Source organism: Sinocyclocheilus rhinocerous, unplaced genomic scaffold (assembly GCF_001515625.1).
Source record: "Sinocyclocheilus rhinocerous isolate Xijiao unplaced genomic scaffold, SAMN03320098_v1.1 scaffold2754, whole genome shotgun sequence".
Lineage (NCBI taxonomy): Eukaryota > Metazoa > Chordata > Actinopteri > Cypriniformes > Cyprinidae > Sinocyclocheilus > Sinocyclocheilus rhinocerous.
In genome coordinates this window covers 615013-637095 of record NW_015634251.1, presented here as the reverse complement: position 1 = coordinate 637095, position 22083 = coordinate 615013, and the positions used below count along the sequence as shown (strand labels likewise).

The window sequence follows — 22083 nt, the reverse complement described above, 5'->3', positions numbered from 1 at the left end:
ACTCAAGATATTACTAGGGAATAGACAAATGCAATCAAGAATTAAAGAAGAAGTGTTCAATTATCTAAAAAAGACAGGAAATATGGAAAGAATATAAATTGTAATTGTGGGATTTTTATTTATTTTATAATATCTTTCTGTCTACCAAATCTGTTCACTCCTCACTCCAGATCAGTAGGTGGCGGTAATGCACCTTTAAGTTGGTTTGCCAAAACCGCCAATAAACATCAAAAGAAGAAGAAGAAGAAGGTCGCTGAGGAGTGTGGGACGGTGTTAATGTCTGCCTACTCATTGGTAAGGTGCGTGTCCCCTGTGTCCGCTTCGGTCGCCCGTTTAGGAATGCACTCTATGGCACTGACGCTTGGCTAAATCGCGAAGAAGGCGCGTTAGGAACGAATTCGCTATTTTCGGCGCTTGCGCTGTCATTTTCACCCGTCGGTTGACAAACATCGGAGCCTGCGCCGTATTTGTCGATGCATTGATAGCTAGCCAGCTAGTTAGCAGGAGAACTAGCCCATTCGGTGGCTAGCCAGCCAGCACGCATTCTGAGCTTTCATTACCGAGCGCTCAATAAGTTTAGGTTCTTCAACCGGACCGCCTACTGTGCGCATACTGGTGTATTTATTAGCTAATTAACGTTACTCGATCAGCAAAAAGAGGGACTCGAGGGGGGCAGGGAGAGAACGACGGAGGCGCGGTGAGCCAGGAGCGGCCGATGAGTTCAGACCAGGGCGGAGAGCCGCAGCTGCAGGAGGAGGCTGAGCCGGGACCCAAACCCCGTGGGGAGGACGAGATCACACCCGGGACCGGGGGAGACTCGGGCGTCATGGTGAGTCGGGGCCTCTTCACCCCTCCCCAACAGGACGATCGGTCTCTGGCCGTTGCCCTTCTTAAAAATAGGGTCATAGGAAGTATGATCGCTCGCTATATAAGGCCATCGGTCGGTTTACACAGCTTGCAAGCTCTGACATCACCTAAATTGCAAGCTGGCCATGTTGTCGAAGACGCTTCTTGTTGGCAATTGACAGGATGATTAATTAATCTCTTAGTTGGCCCGCTTACAAAAGCCATTTCTAATCTGCGGCTGAACTTTGCAGAATGTTTGTGGTTTTAAGATTGCTTTCTCTCTCACACAGTCGTTAGTTAACCCCAAAAATGTCACTTCCTCACGCTCATGTCGTTCATAACACTTATGAACAGAAACGACAGAATGACAGCGGAAGTTCCTATTGACTTCCACTGGAAAACGATGCAGTAAAAATGAATGGAGAGACTGAGGCTGTCAGTCTCTCACATCCTACCTGATATCTCCTTTTGAGTTATAAAAGCACTTGTTTTCTGAGATGGACATATACAAATGTTAGTTTTTTTTCACACATTTACAGAGTCTTTATATAGAGCTGTGTATGTGCAAAATAATGCAAGTCAAATTTATATTTAAAATGTTTATTTACTGTTAAACCTGTATCTGCCATGATACGAATATCCTGTGAAGCTGTTATGGTAATAAACGCAAATACAACCAACCTTTTGTTTTGTACTGAATAAAGGAAGTTTGACACGACATGACAATTTACATTTTTGGGTGAACTGGCCCTTTAAGCATGACAAGAGTTAACCGGCTAAATTAGCCCATTTGCTAGCGAAGATACACACATATGAGCATTTTGCTGGTTAGTTATAGATTAATTCATACTTTGGCCTAGAGATACTGATTTTAGTCGACAAATTCAACAGCAAAACCCGCTGTAATTCGCCAGCGTTCATTCAGCGGCCTGCTTTCATAAGCTTATTCACGCAGTCATATGACACACATGAGCTCTAGTGAGGTTAAAACCGAATAGAACAGATTAACTCCAAATAATATGTGTATTACACCGATTTTGGAAGTTGATATAGTTTTCTGAGTAATAATTAGCAAATATTTGTTTCAGCTTGTCTAGCTGTAAGCCGATGTTCTTCTCTGTTAATATACTAAACATGTCCTGCACTTTAGCTTGGGAGGACCCGTAGCAGCCGAGTTTTTCGGAGAGTGACAATATGTCTGCTTTCGGCTTAAATCTTCAGGCTGACATCTTCTAGAAACACTTTATTCTAGTATCCTAGAGGGTTTTTAGTGTTGTTTGTGTTACTGGCTCACAAAGCTTAACAGCTGTTTTTGATAGTTTATGTGGAGGATGAAGGTTAGGAAGCAGGTGGCTGTTCCCATTGGCGCCCCCGTGGCCATGTGAAATGAGCATGTACGAATTATTTTAGATGCACAATTTGTAGCCAAAATATTAAAGTGTAATAAATGTACATATGGGAACCTTTTTTTTTTTACATTGCGCCTGCTTCAGTACCTTCCTTTTAAGTGTGAACACTTCAGATGCGTTTGAACAGTAACGTGTACATTAGACTTTTGGATAATTATTTTTGATGGGAACAAGAGGACAATCTTATAAATGCTTATTTGTTTACCATAATAAGTTTCATGTCTTTTAAGTTTTGGATTTCTGCAGTGTATTAAAATAGAATGAAAAATGTTAATGATGTGTTATTACAACAGTGTTTTCCATCACTTCATGATCACTAGTGTGTGTGTGTGGGGGGGGATCTGGAGCTGAAACACTCTTTGTCGCTCACATATGCTGTTCCAGACCCGAAACTACATGCTTTGTACAATTTTTTTGGTTGGTGGACAAGAAACATGTTAACTGGCCAGTTTTTAAAAAAAAATGTTGCTCAAAATTAATTATTTATTTGACTGTTGTATAAAAGCAAAATCACACTCACCTTAATGCTGTTGTATTGGATCAGCTCTAGTCCTGTGAAAGCTGTCTGTTGTTAGGATGAAATGGAGCTGTCAGACAAGTTTGAACTGAAAGAGTCAATCTTTCGGGGGGGGGGGGGGGGGGGGGGGGGTGGTGGGGGGGGGGGGGGGGGGGGGGGGGGGGGGATCTGGAGCTGAAACACTCTTTGTCGCTCACATATGCTGTTCCAGACCCGAAACTACATGCTTTGTACAATTTTTTTGGTTGGTGGACAAGAAACATGTTAACTGGCCAGTTTTTAAAAAAAAATGTTGCTCAAAATTAATTATTTATTTGACTGTTGTATAAAAGCAAAATCACACTCACCTTAATGCTGTTGTATTGGATCAGCTCTAGTCCTGTGAAAGCTGTCTGTTGTTAGGATGAAATGGAGCTGTCAGACAAGTTTGAACTGAAAGAGTCAATCTTTCCCTGTCTGGCTGCAGGAACTACTGGCAAAAAAGATTGAACCTCTGCTATAGAGACTGCTGCTATCTTGAATGAGAGGCCTTGTGACCAATAATAAAATGGTAGTTTTGGCTGTTCATGTGTTGTAAACATGAGCCCATGTGATTCCGCTCACCTCGTGCTGCCTTTGTGTGTTAGTATTGACTGAAGGTGTTGACTGAGAATTTATTTAGTTCATTCTTCCACCAATACATACCGTTTTAACATATTTTTCTTTAATTTCTTATAAGTTAAGCACTCTTGATTAGTTGCAAAGAGAAATCCCAGCACAGTATTCATATCTCACAAATGCCCCATTTTCTGTATTATGGTATGTTAATGTTTTCAAATTAGACTATTATCATTAACTGAAGTACCATCTTTCATGTCTGGTTAAGCACTTGGCTTTCTCCGTGGGCATTTTGGGTTGCTTTTGAGGGGAGGTGAAGTGGGCTCATCTGTCATTGTTCTCAGTGTCACTCAAGACATGTAAACAAACCTTGGTGTCATGGGAACGACACTGGAAGTGTTTTGCATGTCATGCCTATAAAGAGAGACCAAAAAAAATGAGAATAAGCAATGTCAAGATAACCATCCTTATACTATAAAATGTCATTTGAAGACTTAAGGTTTAATGATTTCTTTGCATTTCCTTCTATTGTTCCAGGTCACTGCTAAAGGAGCTGGTCTGAACCCTAATGCCAAGGTGTGGCAGGAGATCCCAGCAACACAAAGCGAAGCTCCTGTGGATGGCACTGTGGCCTCCCCCTGGTCCCAGAACAATACAGCTGAAGGTAAAGGAAATTTCCATGTGTTCTAAATCTCAGTTCCATGCAACTGATTTGTTAGTGTTTTTCCAGAATGCATATACCCTACTGTTCAAACATTTGGGTGGATAAGATTTTTTGTAAAGGGACATTTTAAAGTCCCTTGTGGTCACCAAAGCTATGTTTATGTAATGAAAAATACAGTAAAACAGTTATATTGTGAAATACTACAATTTAAAACAAATGTTTTCTATTTTATAATGTAATTTATTCATGTGATGACACTTGTCATTACTCCACTCTTCAGTGTCACCTGATCCTTCAGAAATCCTTGTAATATGCTTATTTGGTGCTCAAGAAGCATTATTTAATTTGTTTAAACCATTAAAATAGAAATCTTTTTTTTACATGATAAATGTCTTTACTGTCACTTGACCAATTTAATGCATCCTTGCTGAGTAAAAGTATTAATTTATTTTTAAAAGCCTGACTGAACCCAAACTTTAAACAGTAGTTGCGAAGCATTTGTTTTGATGGTCTGTGTACATGTGCAGACAGATGGCTGTTGCATTATGTCTCACTTTTTCCCAATGTTGTGCCACACATATAGCCAGTTTAGACACTGTCAAGTTAAAGGTAACTTTAAAAAAAAAATGCATCTAGCTGATTTTGACCCTGGAGTTAAACAGTTGAGTTTTACCGTTTTCGAATCCATTCAGCCGATCTCCGGGTCTGGCGGTAGCACTTTTAGCTGTAGCTTAGCATAGATCATTGAATCTGATTAGACCGTTAGCATCTCGCTCAAAAATGACCAAAGAGTTTCTATATTTTTCCTATTTAAAACTTGACTCTTCTGTAGTTACATCGCGTACTAAGACCGACGAAAAATCAAAAGTTGTGATTTTCTAGGCCGATATGGCTAAAAACTATACTCTCATTCCGGTGTAATAATCAAGGAACTTTTCTGCCGTAAAAGTGCTACCGCCAGACCCAGAGATCGGCTGAATGGATTCGAAAATGGTAAAACTCAACTGTTTAACTCTAGGGGAGTTGGAAAATTAGCCTATTTTCAAAAATAGTGGAGTGTTCCTTTAAAAGCACAACTCGGGGAATGAGAGCATTCGAGGGGCGCGTGAATGCAGTAATTACACTTGCTCTGATGGCAGCAGGTAGCCTTCCGTTAACTAAGCTAAACATGCTTAAATTAAAATGCCTAAAGCTAAACCTCCCTTGTATTCGTATTTCTAAACCTGTTGTCCAACAAAAGAGAACATTATAACCTTTTTACTCCACAACACCAGTCAAATGCTTCCTTTTGTGATCTGATGAGGCTTCTTGTCACAGAATGAGGCAGAAAATGTGTTCCATATGCTACTTTAAAAAGAATACATCGATTAGGAATAGATTATAAATTAGGGTGACCATACGTCTTCTTTTCCCCGGACATATCCTCTTTTTGGACCTACAAAAATGCGTCCGGCCAGGATTTCTTAATTGCCCGAAATGTCCGGGATTCGGCTGTTTTCTTAATCCCACTCCCGCTGAATCTCTGACCATTGCCGCCTGCTCCCGCAACATGTGTTTCGCTCCCGCGATTTTCGTGTCCACTCCTTTAAACATTCTAATATTTTATATAATTTTGGCGCATCAGGGAACCGCTCTCAGGATGTGGTGTATTTAAATATTTTTGAATGAGCATTTGCGCGGTTTACTTTTACTTTCGATTTTGCAATCACACGCACTCTGTGTAAAGAGAGCACATCTTACAAGATCAGATATTTGTCAATGAGCTCAGGATCTGTTGAGCAGCAAATACTCCAGCATGGTCTTGTCAGTCATCTCTCCTTATTCTCGACCTGTGATCAGTCAAAGCTGACTCCGGTAGCTCTTGTTGGATGCAGGGTTGCCACAGAATTTTCCACAGAATTGGACTACTTTTAAACTGTTGTCATGTGTTGATTTTCTCAAGTGGGTTAAAGGTTTGAAATATTGCATAAATTGCATTTGACTATGTGGATTTTCTGTGTGAGGGCGCCCTCTGGCGTCCAGTATGAATGAATCAGACATCATGTGTTTATAGTGCTAATGGCCAATCCATCATTTTTTGGGGGATTTTTTATTTATTTTTTTTTGAATAAGTATCGGTTCAGGCACCGGAACCGTTTTAAAAGTATCGATTTGGCACCGGTATCGAAAAAAAAAAAAACGATACCCAACCCTGTATATAGCGAGGGTCTGACCACGTTTAAAGCCCAGAAATGTACCAAGAACATTGACAAAATAGTCCACGTGATATCAGTGGTTCAACCGTAAATTTATGAAGCTACGAGAATACTTTTTGTGTGCAAAAAAAAAAAACTAAAAGAATGATTTTATTCAACAATTCCTCGCCCCCGAGTCACCCTCTGCCTCCATTATAGAGAGTACCACAGCACACACAAAATACATAATAAAATCTCATTTAATGTATTTATGATTTTAATTGTTTATCTGTCATTTGTTTCTTTGTTCACATAGATAACTCTGTAGGTAAACAGTACATGCCTGGCTTCTCCACTCCTGAGGACAACAGCACCACTGGTACTGTAGTAGGTGTGGTGAACGGTATGGACCCCCCTGACCAAAGCTTCCCGGTTTCTGAGCACACTACAGCAACTAATGGTATGTAATGTCATAATTTTGAAATATGATATGGTTCATGTGTACATGTTAATTAGATAAATCTCCTAAATCCATCACTGCTAACTGTTGTTGGTGTTTTCAATCAGCAGGCATTTGCCAAACACTTACCTTTGTTTATGCTCTTTGTTTACATGCAGTGGAGTCCAAGCTCCCTGAGGAACAGCCTGTCTCTCAAGAGACTTTGCGTGAGTCTCTCAAAAAAGAATTGGAGTTCTGTTTCTCCAGGTAAGTGCAGCCGTGTAATGCGATGTAAGCTTTCAATTTAATGCAACTAAGTAAACAGCACTTTACGGCCATTCTTCTCCCATCAGCTGCGTTTACCGATGCTCCTCTTTCATCCCACAGGGAGAACTTATCTAAGGATCTTTACCTAATATCTCAAATGGACAGTGACCAGTTTGTCCCTATTTGGACTATTGCCAGCATTGAAGGAATCAAGGTCCTCACAACTGACACGGACCTCATCTTGGATGTTCTCAGATGTACGTGCCTGCATTTTACATCTATGGTCCAGTTTTTTTATTCACAGTACAAAAATTTATATTGCTCTGACCGCCTACAGCATCTCCAATGGTTCAAGTTGACGAAAAAGGAGAAAAGGTGCGGCCAAATCACAAGCGATGCATCATCATTCTGCGAGAAGTCCCTGAAACAACACCTGTTGAGGTGAGAAATATTATCAAGAAGTAGAAGCTGTGGCTATCTTAGGATCCTCTTATATTTATTTGCGTGTTTGTTGTTCTCATCAGGAAGTGGAAGCCTTGTTTAAGAATGACAACTGTCCCAAGGTAATAAGCGTGGAGTTTGCACACAACAACAACTGGTACATTACATTCCAATCGGATACAGACGCTCAACAGGTATGAATTTCTGCTTTTATTTAGAGATTAAACAAATTGCTTACCCTTGGATTTTAAACTAATCGGGTTTCCTCCATCCAGGCATACAAATATTTAAGGGAAGAAGTGAAGACATTTCAGGGAAAACCAATCATGGTAAAGTCTTTACAAAAATGTGCAACATTAAATTTGTTTATACATGTCAGGTGGGTTCTTACCTTTTTGCGTTTCCTGTTCTCAGGCCAGAATAAAAGCCATCAACACGTTCTTTGCGAAGAATGGTTACCGCAGCCTGGACTGCAGTGTGTATCCTCAGCAATCTCACACTCAGTCCCAGTACAGCTCCCCTCTCTTCATGCAGCCTGTTTACAGCCCCCAGCAGCAGTACCCACTCTACGGCATAGTACCTCCTACCTGGACGCCATCTCCGACTCCATACTTTGAGACACCCCTCGTAAGTCTTTCTAGTTTGACTAGGGATGCACCTAACAATAATTTTTGTTGTAATTATTTTTTTTATTTCATTGTTTTAACTGATTCCGCTTTCCACAGGCACCTTTTCCCAACAGTGGTTTTGTCAATGGATTTAGCTCACCTGGACACTACAAAACTGGCTCAACTTCTCTCAACCTTAGCCGTCCCTTTAGCAGGAACCGGTAGGTCAAGTTGGGCTCTTCATTATACTACCAGTTTATTTTGAATTAATTAACTGTATAGTTCTAACCTCATCATAGAGTGCAACAGGGTTCTGGCAGTAAATTCATTTTTTCTGCAAGGGAATTGATGGTAACTTAAACCGTTAAAAGACAGCATTACTGTGAGCTTTGAGGTTATAATCTGTGGTATATGTTTTCATTGAAGCTAACAGCCTGCATAATTTCAACTTTCTTTAATTTTAAATCGTGTTTAGCAGTGGAATTCCTGGTGAAAAACTACATTACCCATGATTCTGCAAAAAAAAATATCCACCAATCAGAGAATCGAAAGAACACTTTAGGGCCCACCCACTCTCATGAAACACTGTGAATGATGTGATAGTCTCCCTACACTCTCAAACTACTTATATTAAATTAAAAATTAAATCAGTTTTAATTTGTCATTCACAATGTTTCTTGGGATTGTAGTTCTTTGCCTCATTAAAGCCGTTATGTACAGTTTTGTACCTTTGTCTGTTAGAACTCTTCAATTACTTTTTTTTTTAAATTCCCATGAGAAAAATGACTGTAAGAATACTCTCAAAACCAAGGCCACTGAAAAAAGGTGCGGGCACTGTTGTACTCTATAAAGGATGTCTGAAATCTGCATTCCCATTTTTGTATTTGATACAAGAAGTTTCATTCATGGACAAGCTTTTTTTGTGTAGTGTAAGAATGTAGGCAGTTACAGTAGATCACTTGGATATTTTTTACTGTTCCCACAGTGTTCCACTCTATTCAAGAAAGAATGTAATAAATGCCTTCAGGTACAGCTTCAAAAACTTCAAATATCAACAATCATCAATCCATTCTTACTATCCTGTTCAGACAGCTAAAATACCAGCTCTGGTGTTTAGCTCTCTAGCTCAAAATTCTGGTTTACTAACAAAATGAGTGGGGGAGGGTTATAAAGTAAGAGAAAATAATTACTGTAATTATTATCACCTTAATATTTCCGTTAACTAATTATTTTGTGTCTTTATTATATTGGCACTCAAATCATTACACTAACAGCTTTTTATGTTGAATGATCTTCATGAGCAGTGGTTAAACATTTCTGTATGTTTTATTCATTTAAAGAAACATTTAGATTAAGGGCTGTCAGAATTAATGTGAAAGATAAAATGTTAGTGCGTAAATTTTTGCCTTGAAATGATATTTTACTCAATTTACAGCCCTAATTTAAATGCCTGAAGTGAGTTTACAGAAGATAATAAACCAGAAAAATATTAGGGGTGTAACGGTTCACAAAATTCACGGTTCGGTTCGATATGACACGGTGGTGTCACGGTTCGGTTCGGTACGTTCGTAATTGCTTTTGTCGCAATGTTGGAAATATTTTAAACCATGTTTTAAACCATGAAGACGAGCCAATGGATATCACATAAGCAACGTGCAAACTTTGTGCAAGAGTTATGCCGGTGAACGTCTTAATCTCAGTCAATTCACTATGCCGAAAATGAAAGTAAAAACGGAATCACAGAGTAATGACAGATCTTTCTGCATCTGCCACCGCATATTCTCTCAGAGACGGCGATACGAATCTACTTCAACGTATGCTGATAACGGTATATTATAGCCAACTGTTTTCATTTATTCCCTTAATATTTCTCTTGTGGCCCGTACATAGTGAAAAAAAATTAAGAAATGTATTTCATGTTAAACCGGTTGTTTTTGAAAGTCGGCGCTTTAGATAAGCTAAATAAAGCTTTTTATTTAATTTTTTTTTATTATTGATGACTGCAGTGTTAACATTTTAATTATAGGCCTATATTTAATTGTATTTTAAAAGACCTTTTTTAAAACATTTTATTTGAGGAGTAACTAGCCTTATCTTTTGTTATCCTCGCAGTACGTCAGTTATGCGGTTTTGCGGGGCAAATTAATTGTAATTTCAATTTAATAATAAAATTTTATAATAAATGTAACTTCATAATAATAATAATAGGCTTAATAAAAATAAGAATGTAACAGGCCTACAGTAAATGGAAATGCCAAATCCTCCTAATATTGCCAATAATTGATGTTTTTGACAATATCTCTGGCTCTTGTCGATACAAGATCATCGTCTTTCGACGCACCCCAGCAAGAGGAGGTTATCAAGGGGCAGATAGCACGTTGCCTGTTACGTCATTTTGGCTGCCTTGTGGAGCGCATTGACACTGAGAACATTATATTTCACACACTTTCAGCTCTTTTATTTTCCAAATTATATACACGCATATATAGATATATACATACATATACACATACACACAGATATATATATTTATATTTATACAAATTTAGATAGATGCCAATGTAAGCTCACTGGCAGGAAAAATACTGGTTTTAATGCCAGAATATGCCTGTTTGTCTCCATTTTTATTTTGGAGTAATTGCATGCTGCCCATTACTTGAAGACACCCCAGCAAGAGGAGGTTATCAAGGGGCAGATAGCACGTTGCCTGTTACGTCATTTTGGCTGCCTTGTGGAGCGCATTGACACTGAGAACATTATATTTCACACACTTTCAGCTCTTTTATTTTCCAAATGTAATCGGATTAGTCCAACAAATCGTTCGGTTTGAAATGTTTTGGAGTAATTGCATGCTGCCCATTACTTGAAGAACCATCATCTACATTCAGACTTGTACAATTATTAGCAAAAAAAAAAGTTTGTATGGACAGAAGACACTGTTACATAGAAGCAAATCTCATGTGTTTTTCTGTTTCTGCTTTTTGAGTAGGAACCATGTGAAGCCTCAGACGAGGGCTAATGATGGGCCGTCTTCCACTGTGTCTCCGGTGGCTCTTGTGGATGGGTTGTCTGGTCTGCACAGTCCCCAGCCTCCATCCAGCGCCGGGCCAGTGCTGTCATCCACTGAACTCAACTCATCCTTTCCACACCTAGCTTCCAATGATCCAACTGATGATGGTACCATGGCGGGACGGGGAAGGTTTGTCAGGTTTTCCTTTCTTAATACTGAATGTCATCTATTGTAACCATGTAAATGTCTTTATTGTCACTTTTGATCAATTTAAAAGGTTCTTGTTGAATAAAAGTATTTTCTTTAAAAAAAAAAACACTTACTGGCCCCAAACTTTTAAATGGTAGCGTATAAATGATCAAAATAGTCATTAGTTGCTGCCCTCTTTTCCGGGTCCCATGTGACCTCCAAAATGTAATCCTTTTATTTTAGTTTAGCCTTGTGAACTAGTGCAATTATGGAGTGTTTCACCTCTTTAGAATGTCATTGTAATTAAATTTCAATCAGATCGTACATTTTATAAATTTGTGTTAATCTTTTGTTTCAGGAGAACGACATACAGAGGCACTCGAAGGCGGCGAGAGGATGATCGCACAACAGTAATGCTTTTTTTTTTTGTGTTGCTGGTTACAGTTGAACCTCTTCTTATTTATGCCTTCTTAATTGTTTTTTTTTCTTGTTTGTTTCCACAGAGACCAGTTCCCCTGTCTCAAGTGAAGGTACCGCCCCCCAAGTTTGACCTGGCTGCCTCCAACTTCCCTCCGCTGCCTGGCTGCTCTGCCAGTCCGCTGGGGGAGCCTGTGCTGGAGAACCGGCTCTCTGATGTTGTACGGGGCCTGAATAGGGAAAAGGTATGTTAAAATACGATAATAAGTTTTAACACCACTCTTGATTGTTTTTGTTTTGCTCATTGCGTGTTGTTTAATATCTCTCCAGCAGCAGGATTCAAACAAAGAGTCCGCTGCGAGTCCCGCAGGCCCAGCCTCAGAGGAGACCGTCTCCAGGCCCACCCAGCCTGTAGCCAAGATGACTGCTCACGTCCCTGATCCCGTGACCTCCAGGTAAACGATGGTTACAAATGACTGGCATTCTGAATCTTGTTTTTATTAGTGTCTGAGTTTTGCTACTTGTGTCTTGTAGCTCCAACCACCTGGAGAAGAAACCAGAGAAGGTGGAGCCTCCGGTTTATAAAGAGACGTCTGTGACCTCTGCCCCCGTTGCAGCCATGCCACCCACCCCTGCCCCAACAGCACCTGGTCCAAAGCCTCAGGCCAGCTCGGCCACACCTGCAGCCACCCCCCAATCTAACACTGCCCCCTCCAGTACTCCTGCGCTGGTGAGTTATTGCTTCTCTCAGGCTGACGGTTATATTCAGAAGGGCCAAGTAGGCAGTGATGTGAGTGTCTCTGGTCTTCCTGAAGAACTATAGACTCTGTGTTCAATGGGATGTAGGTTCAAGACCCCATTCTTTTCTCATTTTCTCTCCACTTTTCCATTTATTTCTAGTCTGTCCTACAATTGAAACAGTCCTATTCTAGATGTAGGATTTTTTTGTTTGTTTGTTTTTTTGACCTGGGTGATTAATGTTCCCTTACTCCCTGCCCTTACTAGTATTTTTTATTTATTTACATATTACCAATGTATGAGTATATTCCATCATATTACAATAAGTTTTATTGAATATTTACATATATTTTTTTACAATTGTTTTTTTTTGTAATATGTATATATTGCAGTGTACCATGTAACTTATTTGTTTTTGAAAATATTGATGTTACAACATATAACAGTATCTATTTTATTTATTTACAGGGATGTGATTTTTTCTTTTTCTTTTTTATACATATTTCTGTATTTTCTTACCTGAGAAGTATGATGTGAATAGTTAAAATCTGAATTCTTTATCACAAAACACTGGGTAACATATGTTTTTAACAATACAGTAGAAATATTTTTTATAATCAAAACTATTATCAATATTTTTTTATATTTATATATATTTGTTTATTTTTTTTACAGAAGTGTTTTATGCTCACCAAGACTGCATATATTTAATTTTTTATTTATATTTTAGTTTTTTATTTCAATATGTTTTAAGATCTAGGTGTATTAATATATAAAAATAAAACCTGACAAAAAATAAAAATCTATAAATATAATCTTAATAATACAAATATTTTCTGTGGTAACCTCTATGGTTGAACGTTTCAAATCAAAGAAATTACATTTGTACAGTACAATATTATTTTGCAATAGTAATGTATTTGTTTTGTTTAATTCATTTTTTTCTTCGCTGATCACATGCCTTTTATTTATTTATTTACATATGGTTCGCATGGGTAAATATATTAACACCCGCCATCTAAACTCAAACCTAAAACGGACATTATTTAAGTCTCCCAGACATTTCCATATACCAAAGCTATTCAAAGTTCTGTAACCTATCTTTGAATATGTAGTTGAGATGCGTCTCCCACCCAGTACTTAAAGGCTAGTGCAAATTGAGAAACCTTTTTCTAATTTGTCCCCTCTTCTCCTCAGGAACCTCGCAAGCTCAGTTATGCTGAAGTATGTCAGCGACCACCTAAGGATCCCCCTCCTTCAGCATCCACTTCCAGCCCCAACAATGCAAGCACGCAGCCTCTGAGAGAGCTGCGCGTCAACAAGGTGGAGGAGCAACAGCCCTCCAGCCCTGCAAACAAACAGGAGCGGCCTCAGGAAACGGGGGGAAACTGCAAGGCCAGGGAGGGCCGACCGGCCCGTGACTCCCAGGGCTTTTCTCGCAGCAATGGACCCCCCAGAACCAGTGCAGGGAGGTTCAAGCTACGGGAGCAACAGAGACGCCCTCCTTTTGGCCAACGTGGTTCCCCCCAGGGAGGTTCCAGACACACTGGGAAAGAGCAGAACATCCCCCCCATATCGCCAAAGTAAAGACTATAAACAGAAATCCTTAATGTATGAATATTTACACACGCATATATATAAGATATATATATGTAAATATATATAAAGAGATGAAATATGATATAAAATTCAAAATTTAAAATGGTATTCACCTCTCCTGCCTGGAGCACTTCCAGAGGAAAAGTCTCATGAAGTGACAATGCACAGACTGGGGTATCCAGGCAAAATGGGCATCAGAAATTAGAAGCAGTTGTTGCTTGCTGAAGGACGCCATCGAATAGGAAACAAAAAAAAACAAAAACATTTTATGCTTCTAACTTGACAATGTCCCTTCAGAATGTAAATCCATGTGAGTTTTTTTTTCTTCTTGAAAGGAGGGTGGCCTCTCAGCTTGGGAGAGGGGAAAATGGGTGGTCTGATGGCCCTGATCAGTGTCTGCAAAGAGCATATGCACTAAGAAAAGGAACATGCATAAACGATGTCATGTACCTATACAAAGATATCACTTTGACATGCAATGATTCATCTTTTTCTTTTCTTTAGTTTTCGGGTGCTTCATTCACAATCACAGGACACTGAGCGCTCGCCCCCGGGGTGGTTTGACCGTGTAAATGAAATTTTGTGGTTTGCTTTAGAGTCGATTCATCTGGGATTTAGATCCCGTGTAGAATACGCCACGCGTGCTTAAGTGAATAATTTCGCAAGTATCTTTAGGGCTGACAGTGCGATTTGGTCTGGAGTTTTGCATTAGTTCGTGTGACATACTGTAGCTCGTGATTAATTCTGGAACGGGCGTTCGGATTTACTTACGATCAACTTTGGAGCCTTGTTAATGTTTCAAATATATAGCCTACTGTCACTTCGTGAAGTCAAAGCCTGCCAATTATGATGCTGTTATGTCACTGGTTTGCTGATGGGTGATTCGTTTCTTTTTCATTTTATGTGTGATTTTGTCATTGTTTTTGTAGCTAGTTTGAGTAACCAACAGCCTGTGAATGATAACTCTAACAGTCAGGTACATAGGTACTCATGAACTTTGTGTCATCTCAGATTTGTCATTTTTGTGCATTCTCCTTCCTGGACTGCTCAAATATCCTGATAATCAGTCAGGCTCTTGACTATGTTTACAACAAGGTGGTGGTGGATTGGAGTAATGCAAGGCAGAGTCAGAATCATGTTCATTATGTGGATAGGTTCTTATTTAGAGGGTTTCTTATATTAATTGTCAGTACATTCAGAGTTGGTTGGTTGTATGGAGCAGTTGGTCGTCAAGCTGGTCTGAAGTTTAGTTTCTATCCATTACTGTTGAAATGATAAAATATGGTTACCACTGTTATATCTAAAATAAGGCACAATCAGCTCATCTTTTTGTGTTTCAGTAGAAGAAATCCTAAATTGTTTAGCTTTTGGTCATTTAGAAACCAAAATCAACAGTGCTGGTCTCTTTCAGCCATTTTTATGATGATTTATGTGCAAATCTAATGCCCAGAGTGGGTTATCTGGCTCAGGGTGACGTTTCATCTCATTCCTGTCATTTACAGCACCAATACTGGTCTCGCATTTTTATGAACTTCCAATTCGACAAAGTATGCAGTTTTATTGTTTGAAGGAGATGAGATTGAAAGGAGAATTGAATGTTATATGCTCGGTAGCCCCTGAATGTGTCCTCCATGAATTGTAATACAAACCCCTTATTTAAACGAATACATTTCTTCCTCCCTAAATAGAGCATTTTGACTGTTGGATAAATGGCAATATCTGTGCAAAATCCTCTCGTTATGATTGCTGCAAAGTTTCATATAGCTTTGCCATGGAAATGTGAGTGTCGTCATTGCTATGCCAATGCCAGCGTGTGTTTGTTTTTGTTTTTTTGGATAGGGTGGCATGTGTTTGGATAATTAGAAATTGACAGTTGCTTTGGTAGCTGGTACCTGATAGTGACTGTGGGGAATAAGAATAGCAGGGGTGCGTTCATTACAAAAAAGTTGCTGTGGTGAATTGGTGCCGTTATTTGAACGTTTAATCAGGAGGATACAGTATTGCTGTTCAATTCATTGTAAAGTATTGCTTTTAAAAATTGGTTTTTAATTAATTTTAATTCTGCTGTCCATCCCCCATGCAACCCCCGTCCCTTGTAAGTTTGTTATCATGACTATGTACAAAAAGACATTGGGAGAGAATCACAGATTTAACATATTTGTATTTTTTATTTTTTTTTATTTCAGCAGAGAAAATACTTGATGCATTTACTAGAGGCTTAGTAATGCGGTAAATAACAAATCACTGGGGCTTTTTTTCCTTGTTTTCATTAATGAATATGAGCAGCTAGTGGTTTAGGATAATGAAATGCACTAACTTTGTTTTAAAAAAAAAAACTTATTGTTATGTAATGTGAAATTATACTAGGAGCATAAGGTAATGATATTGATGTTGACAGGCTTGCAGAAATCTACAGAAAATAGCAAATTTCTCTTTAATGTTTGGGTTATTACCGTTAATTGATTTAGGGGTTGGTGTGGCAAAGGGAAGAATTATATAACAATGGATTGAAGTTAGACACTAAATTCTAGCTGTCTGCATAAAATGTCACAAAAAGAAAATAAATTATTTTGTTTTGGCCTTACCCTTGACTGGTTCATTTGCTGTATTGTTTCTAATTTGTTGTCAAACTGTTTTGTGTAGCCTTTGTCTGGTTAAGAAGAAATTTATAGAGCTTTAAAGTCAATACAAAAACATTTATAGACCATTGATAATTTATTTGACCTAAGAAGGGTCTTTTAGTTAGTACTCTGTTAAATTCAAATTCAATTTATTTAAAATGGTAAATTTAAAGAGTAGTTTGTAGTATTTCTCTGACATTTACTGATGTACACTACTATTCAAAAGTTTGCTGTTGGTAGGATATTTTTTGAAAGTCTCTTATGCTCACCAAGGCTGCATTTATTTGATTAAAAATACAGTAATTTTGCTTAATATTATTAAAAGTTAAAATAACTATTTTCCATTTTAATATATTGTAAAATGCAACTTATGTCTGTGATGGCAAAGCTGAGTTTCCAGCAGCTGTCACTTCATTCTTCAGTGTCACATGATCCTTTAGAAATCATTCTAATATGCTGATTTGGTGCTTAAGAAGCATTTCTTCTTATCAATGTTAAAAACAGTTGTGCTGCTTAATATTTTTGTGGAAACCACAATCCTTTTTTTCAGGAGTTTTAGAATAAAAAGAAACCATGTAAGTGTCACTTTTGATCAACTTAACCCGTTTAATCCCAAATATTTCCCCGACCATTGGTAACCCTTTGAAATAATTTGTTGAAATTTTTTTTGGAAAAGTGTGTGAAAAATTGTGTTTTATGGTCGGTCACAATTGTGACCGGTGGGATAATGTGTATACTTAATTAACATATTTCTGCAGTCATAAAAATTGTTACATATCTTAGTCCAGCTATTTTAAACTGTTTGATCACATTCTAGTTTGATTCACATTCTACTATTATGCATAAAAAAACCTTATACAACATTGATAGGAATACTGATGTGACAATTTGCACTAATCATGTGAAACTGCGTATATTTAATTGAGACCCTTTATTTTTTCCATATTTGCTAAAACAAGATTAAATTAGCTATTTACTAAAACATCAGTCAGTAAGGTTTTTAGAGCTTTATAATGAAAACCTTTTTACGGTCACTATTGTGACCGGTGGGATTAAATGGCATCCTAGTTGAATAAAAATAGTTTTTTTTTTTGCACTAATCATGTGAAACTGCGTATATTTAATTGAGACCCTTTATTTTTTCCATATTTGCTAAAACAAGATTAAATTAGCTATTTACTAAAACATCAGTCAGTAAGGTTTTTAGAGCTTTATAAATGAAAACCTTTTTACGGTCACTATTGTGACCGGTGGGATTAAATGGCATCCTTGTTGAATAAAAATAGTTTTTTTTATTTTTTATAAAATGATTAATGACTCCAATGAATTTTGAATGGTAGTGTGTATGTAAGGTATACTTTACAGTCTGTTATCACAAAAATGTGTATAATATAATTACAAAATGATACATAAAGTATGATAAATCTCAGACTAATTTATCTAACTGCTAATCAGGAGGGTACATTTTTAATAAGAGCATTGCTCTAAGGCAAATGTCAAATAAAGTTCATTTCTAGATATAGTCATCTCAAAACCCACTGAAAATACAACTTGTTAATTTAATGTAATTTGCCACAGCAAACTGAATTTATAACACTGCTTCATTTGATGTTTCTTTTTTAAAAAATTGTACTGTAACAGGAAAACAATCAATAGTGTGAGAGGGTACTGTGTGACATAAAGTGTCATTCACTCAGGGGCCCCTCAGCACGGGGCCCTTCGTGTCTATATTTGGCAGGAAGAGTACGGTATGTGAAGAATGGCCTCTCACACATACAGACGCGCATAACTCATTTTAGCCGTATTTCTAGCCGCATTTCCAAGCTACAAATGTGTTTCGCCAATGAAAACAGACGGATTCAAATTGTTTGTCACTTCCTCTCGTGACGTCACAGTGTTTGTGTTGAGCGCTGACACACTGACAGATTAGCTACAAACCTGCAGCTGTTTTCATTTCCTGCAGGTACCGTTTTAACACTTAATCGTCTTCGATTACATACTTTGCGTTTTGCTTTTGTTTCACTTGCGTCTAAGAAGATCCAGAGGTAAGAAAATATGTAATTTCACCTCCCGGGTGTCGAAACTAGCTCCAAACGGCTAACGTTAACGTTAGTTCATTCCGGTAGGACACATACCGAAAGGAGTAATAAACAAACACAACCCTGCCTTTTTAAAAAACAAAACAAAACAAAAAACATTTCATTTAGATGGAGCCAGATGTCTTTGTTGACTGGCATTATAAAGCTGTCATGTTTTAGACTTCATTTGCTTGTTAAAGCTGGTGTTTCTTCGCTAGCTGAGCTGTCATATGACCTTTTGTTGACAGCATGACAACAAGACAAGACGAACAGCAAACAGCTCCTTTGCTTTATGTATTTGCATGACTATGTTGCATGCATGCTTTGATCAGTATTTATAAGACAGGTCGAGTGTGTCAGGCACCTGCTACACAAAGAATAACTATATTTTGTTAGTATTATGTTTACAGCTTGATATAACGACCCTTTATTTTTTTCCATATTTGCAGGAAGTGCACTAAAACATCAGTCAGTGAGGTTTTTAGAGCTTTTTAAATGAAAACCTTTTTACGGTCACTATTGTGACCGGTGGGATTAAATGGCATCCTAGTTGAATAAAAATAGTTTTTTTTTTTTTTTATAAAATGATTAATGACTCCAATGAATTTTGAATGGTAGTGTGTATGTAAGGTATACTTTACAGTCTGTTATCACAAAAATGTGTATAATATAATTACAAAATGATACATAAAGTATGATAAATCTCAGACTAATTTATCTAACTGCTAATCAGGAGGGTACATTTTTAATAAGAGCATTGCTCTAAGGCAAATGTCAAATAAAGTTCATTTCTAGATATAGTCATCTCAAAACCCACTGAAAATACAACTTGTTAATTTAATGTAATTTGTCACAGCAAACTGAATTTATAACACTGCTTCATTTGATGTTTCTTTTTTTTTTAATTGTACTGTAACAGGAAAACAATCAATAGTGTGAGAGGGTACTGTGTGACATAAAGTGTCATTCACTCAGGGGCCCCTCAGCACGGGGCCCTTCGTGTCTATATTTGGCAGGAAGAGTACGGTATGTGAAGAATGGCCTCTCACACATACAGACGCGCATAACTCATTTTAGCCGTATTTCTAGCCGCATTTCCAAGCTACAAATGTGTTTCGCCAATGAAAACAGACGGATTCAAATTGTTTGTCACTTCCTCTCGTGACGTCACAGTGTTTGTGTTGAGCGCTGACACACTGACAGATTAGCTACAAACCTGCAGCTGTTTTCATTTCCTGCAGGTACCGTTTTAACACTTAATCGTCTTCGATTACATACTTTGCGTTTTGCTTTTGTTTCACTTGCGTCTAAGAAGATCCAGAGGTAAGAAAATATGTAATTTCACCTCCCGGGTGTCGAAACTAGCTCCAAACGGCTAACGTTAACGTTAGTTCATTCCGGTAGGACACATACCGAAAGGAGTAATAAACAAACACAACCCTGCCTTTTTAAAAAACAAAACAAAACAAAAAACATTTCATTTAGATGGAGCCAGATGTCTTTGTTGACTGGCATTATAAAGCTGTCATGTTTTAGACTTCATTTGCTTGTTAAAGCTGGTGTTTCTTCGCTAGCTGAGCTGTCATATGACCTTTTGTTGACAGCATGACAACAAGACAAGACGAACAGCAAACAGCTCCTTTGCTTTATGTATTTGCATGACTATGTTGCATGCATGCTTTGATCAGTATTTATAAGACAGGTCGAGTGTGTCAGGCACCTGCTACACAAAGAATAACTATATTTTGTTAGTATTATGTTTACAGCTTGATATAACCCACTAGAGTATTACCTAGACCTAGATGGAGGAGCGAAATTTGTCGGAATTAATTATTAATGAATGAAGACATGTTTCGAAAAGATACAGTATTAACCCTCATTGCCATATGGAAAAATAAATATAAAAATTAATGTATGAAAAATTTGATTTTGGAAATGAAGTGAAAAATTAAATAAATACAGAAATGAATATAAATAAAAGCAAAAAATCTATAAACAACACAATAAATAAAACAAGTAAAACAATTGTAAAACAGTAAATTTTATGTACTTTGTTTTTATTCATTTCTAGGCAAATTGATGTAAAAAATTTATTACAAATTTTGATGAGAAATTAAGCATTTGTTTATAATTTATTGTTTAGAAGTTATTTAATATCTGTTTATTAGTTATTTATTTACATGTATCTATTTATTTTTCATATTTGCCAGGTTATTATAATAAATAATGAATAAACTATTATATTATAAATGATTATATTATATAAATATGTATTTGTATTATTATTTAAACATTTATAATTTGTTTAATATGTATTTATTGGCATTTATTCTATTTATTTTGATGATTGTTTGATTATTATTATTATTATTATTAAATCAATTGTAAATGTGGCATATCCCCATTGACATAAACCAGTAAAGAGATTGAATGATTGTATGATTCCAAATGTTAAATATATTAGCCTACTTGTTCTATCAACTTTATTCTCTTGTTAATCAATTTTCTATTATTTTCTCACTTTCACAGCCATCTCATTTTGGTGCGGTGTCACCCGGTCTGGGTGAAATGTCCTTTAGCTCCACATGAGCTCTACTATGTGGTACATCATGCAGAGTATTCAGAGCAAATACTCATTGTCGGAAAGGCTCATTCGAACCATAGCTGCCATTCGCTCCTTCCCACATGATAATGTGGAAGATCTTATACGCAGGGTGAGTTGTGTTACCAAAGCTTCAGAAAGAGTTTTATATATTGCGTTCTGAATGAAAACGTGCTGCTTTCACAGGGAGCAGATGTGAACCGGATGCATGGCACGCTGAAGCCACTGCACTGTGCCTGTATGGTGGCTGATGCTGATTGTGTGGAGCTTTTGCTGGAGAAAGGTGCCGAGGTACAGCGTAACAAGAATCATTCTTTATGAGTTTGCTAACTAAAGTCAATTCCCTAAATTCAGTGTTTAGACAGTTTAAAAGTAAAGCGTGCAATTTTGGTGCCACTAGTGGTGGAGAAATGACACATTTTATTAAGTTAAGTTATTAATGGGTCTGTGACACATAAGTGATTAAAGGTCTTTTCAAATATAGTTTAAAACACGTCAAGTTATATACAATGTTTTTTTCTTACATTTTGAATACTTGTGAGAAGAATACACATCTTAATCTTTATTTTCCGAAAAGTTATTAAATATATTTTTCAAGGTAAATGTTCATTTAAATAAATAAAAAAAGTAAACTAACTTGACTTGTCATAAAAAGGTCAAAATATATTATTGACTTTGATACTCAGTCTGCAAGGGTCCTCTATGACATCAATTCCTGTTTTGTTTTCTCCTGTATAACTTTGCTTGTTGTTTGCAGCAGATGACTTTGATTTGGCAGACAAAAGTTTTTAAATATTAAAGGAGTCATATGATGTTGCTAAAAAGGACATTATTTTGTGTATTTGGTGTAATGAAATGTGTTTATGC

General features: G+C 37.3%; 2 protein-coding genes across 8 annotated transcripts in view; both read left to right on the top strand.

Annotated features, from left to right (window-relative positions):
* Positions 1–253: 253 nt before the first annotated feature.
* larp4aa (La ribonucleoprotein 4Aa) lies at positions 254–16499 on the top strand. Of its 4 annotated transcripts, none has more exons than XM_016559353.1 (17): positions 254–829; positions 3907–4033; positions 6524–6667; positions 6826–6913; positions 7034–7170; positions 7251–7354; positions 7438–7548; positions 7630–7683; positions 7769–7981; positions 8080–8183; positions 8948–8989; positions 10952–11161; positions 11520–11571; positions 11665–11823; positions 11912–12033; positions 12113–12308; positions 13514–16499. In XM_016559353.1, exons 1-17 carry the CDS (start codon positions 716–718, stop codon positions 13901–13903), a joined length of 2367 nt encoding a protein of 788 aa, XP_016414839.1. In that variant the 5' UTR covers positions 254–715; the 3' UTR covers positions 13904–16499. The 4 variants fall into 4 exon arrangements, with proteins under 4 accessions (XP_016414839.1, XP_016414838.1, XP_016414841.1 ...); XM_016559352.1 differs by having other exon boundaries at positions 11909–12033; XM_016559355.1 differs by lacking the exon at positions 8948–8989 and having other exon boundaries at positions 11909–12033.
* Positions 16500–18397: 1898 nt separating this feature from the next.
* The window catches only part of asb8 (ankyrin repeat and SOCS box containing 8), a 6627-nt gene continuing 2941 nt past the window's right edge, over positions 18398–22083 (top strand). Inside the window, exons 1-3 of one of the 4 annotated variants that reach the window (XM_016559350.1) lie at positions 18398–18499; positions 21144–21328; positions 21403–21507. In XM_016559350.1, coding sequence (XP_016414836.1) covers positions 21200–21328; positions 21403–21507 — 234 coding nt within the window. In that variant the 5' untranslated portion in view covers positions 18398–18499; positions 21144–21199. The other 3 variants (XM_016559351.1, XM_016559348.1, XM_016559349.1) reach the window with 3 other exon arrangements.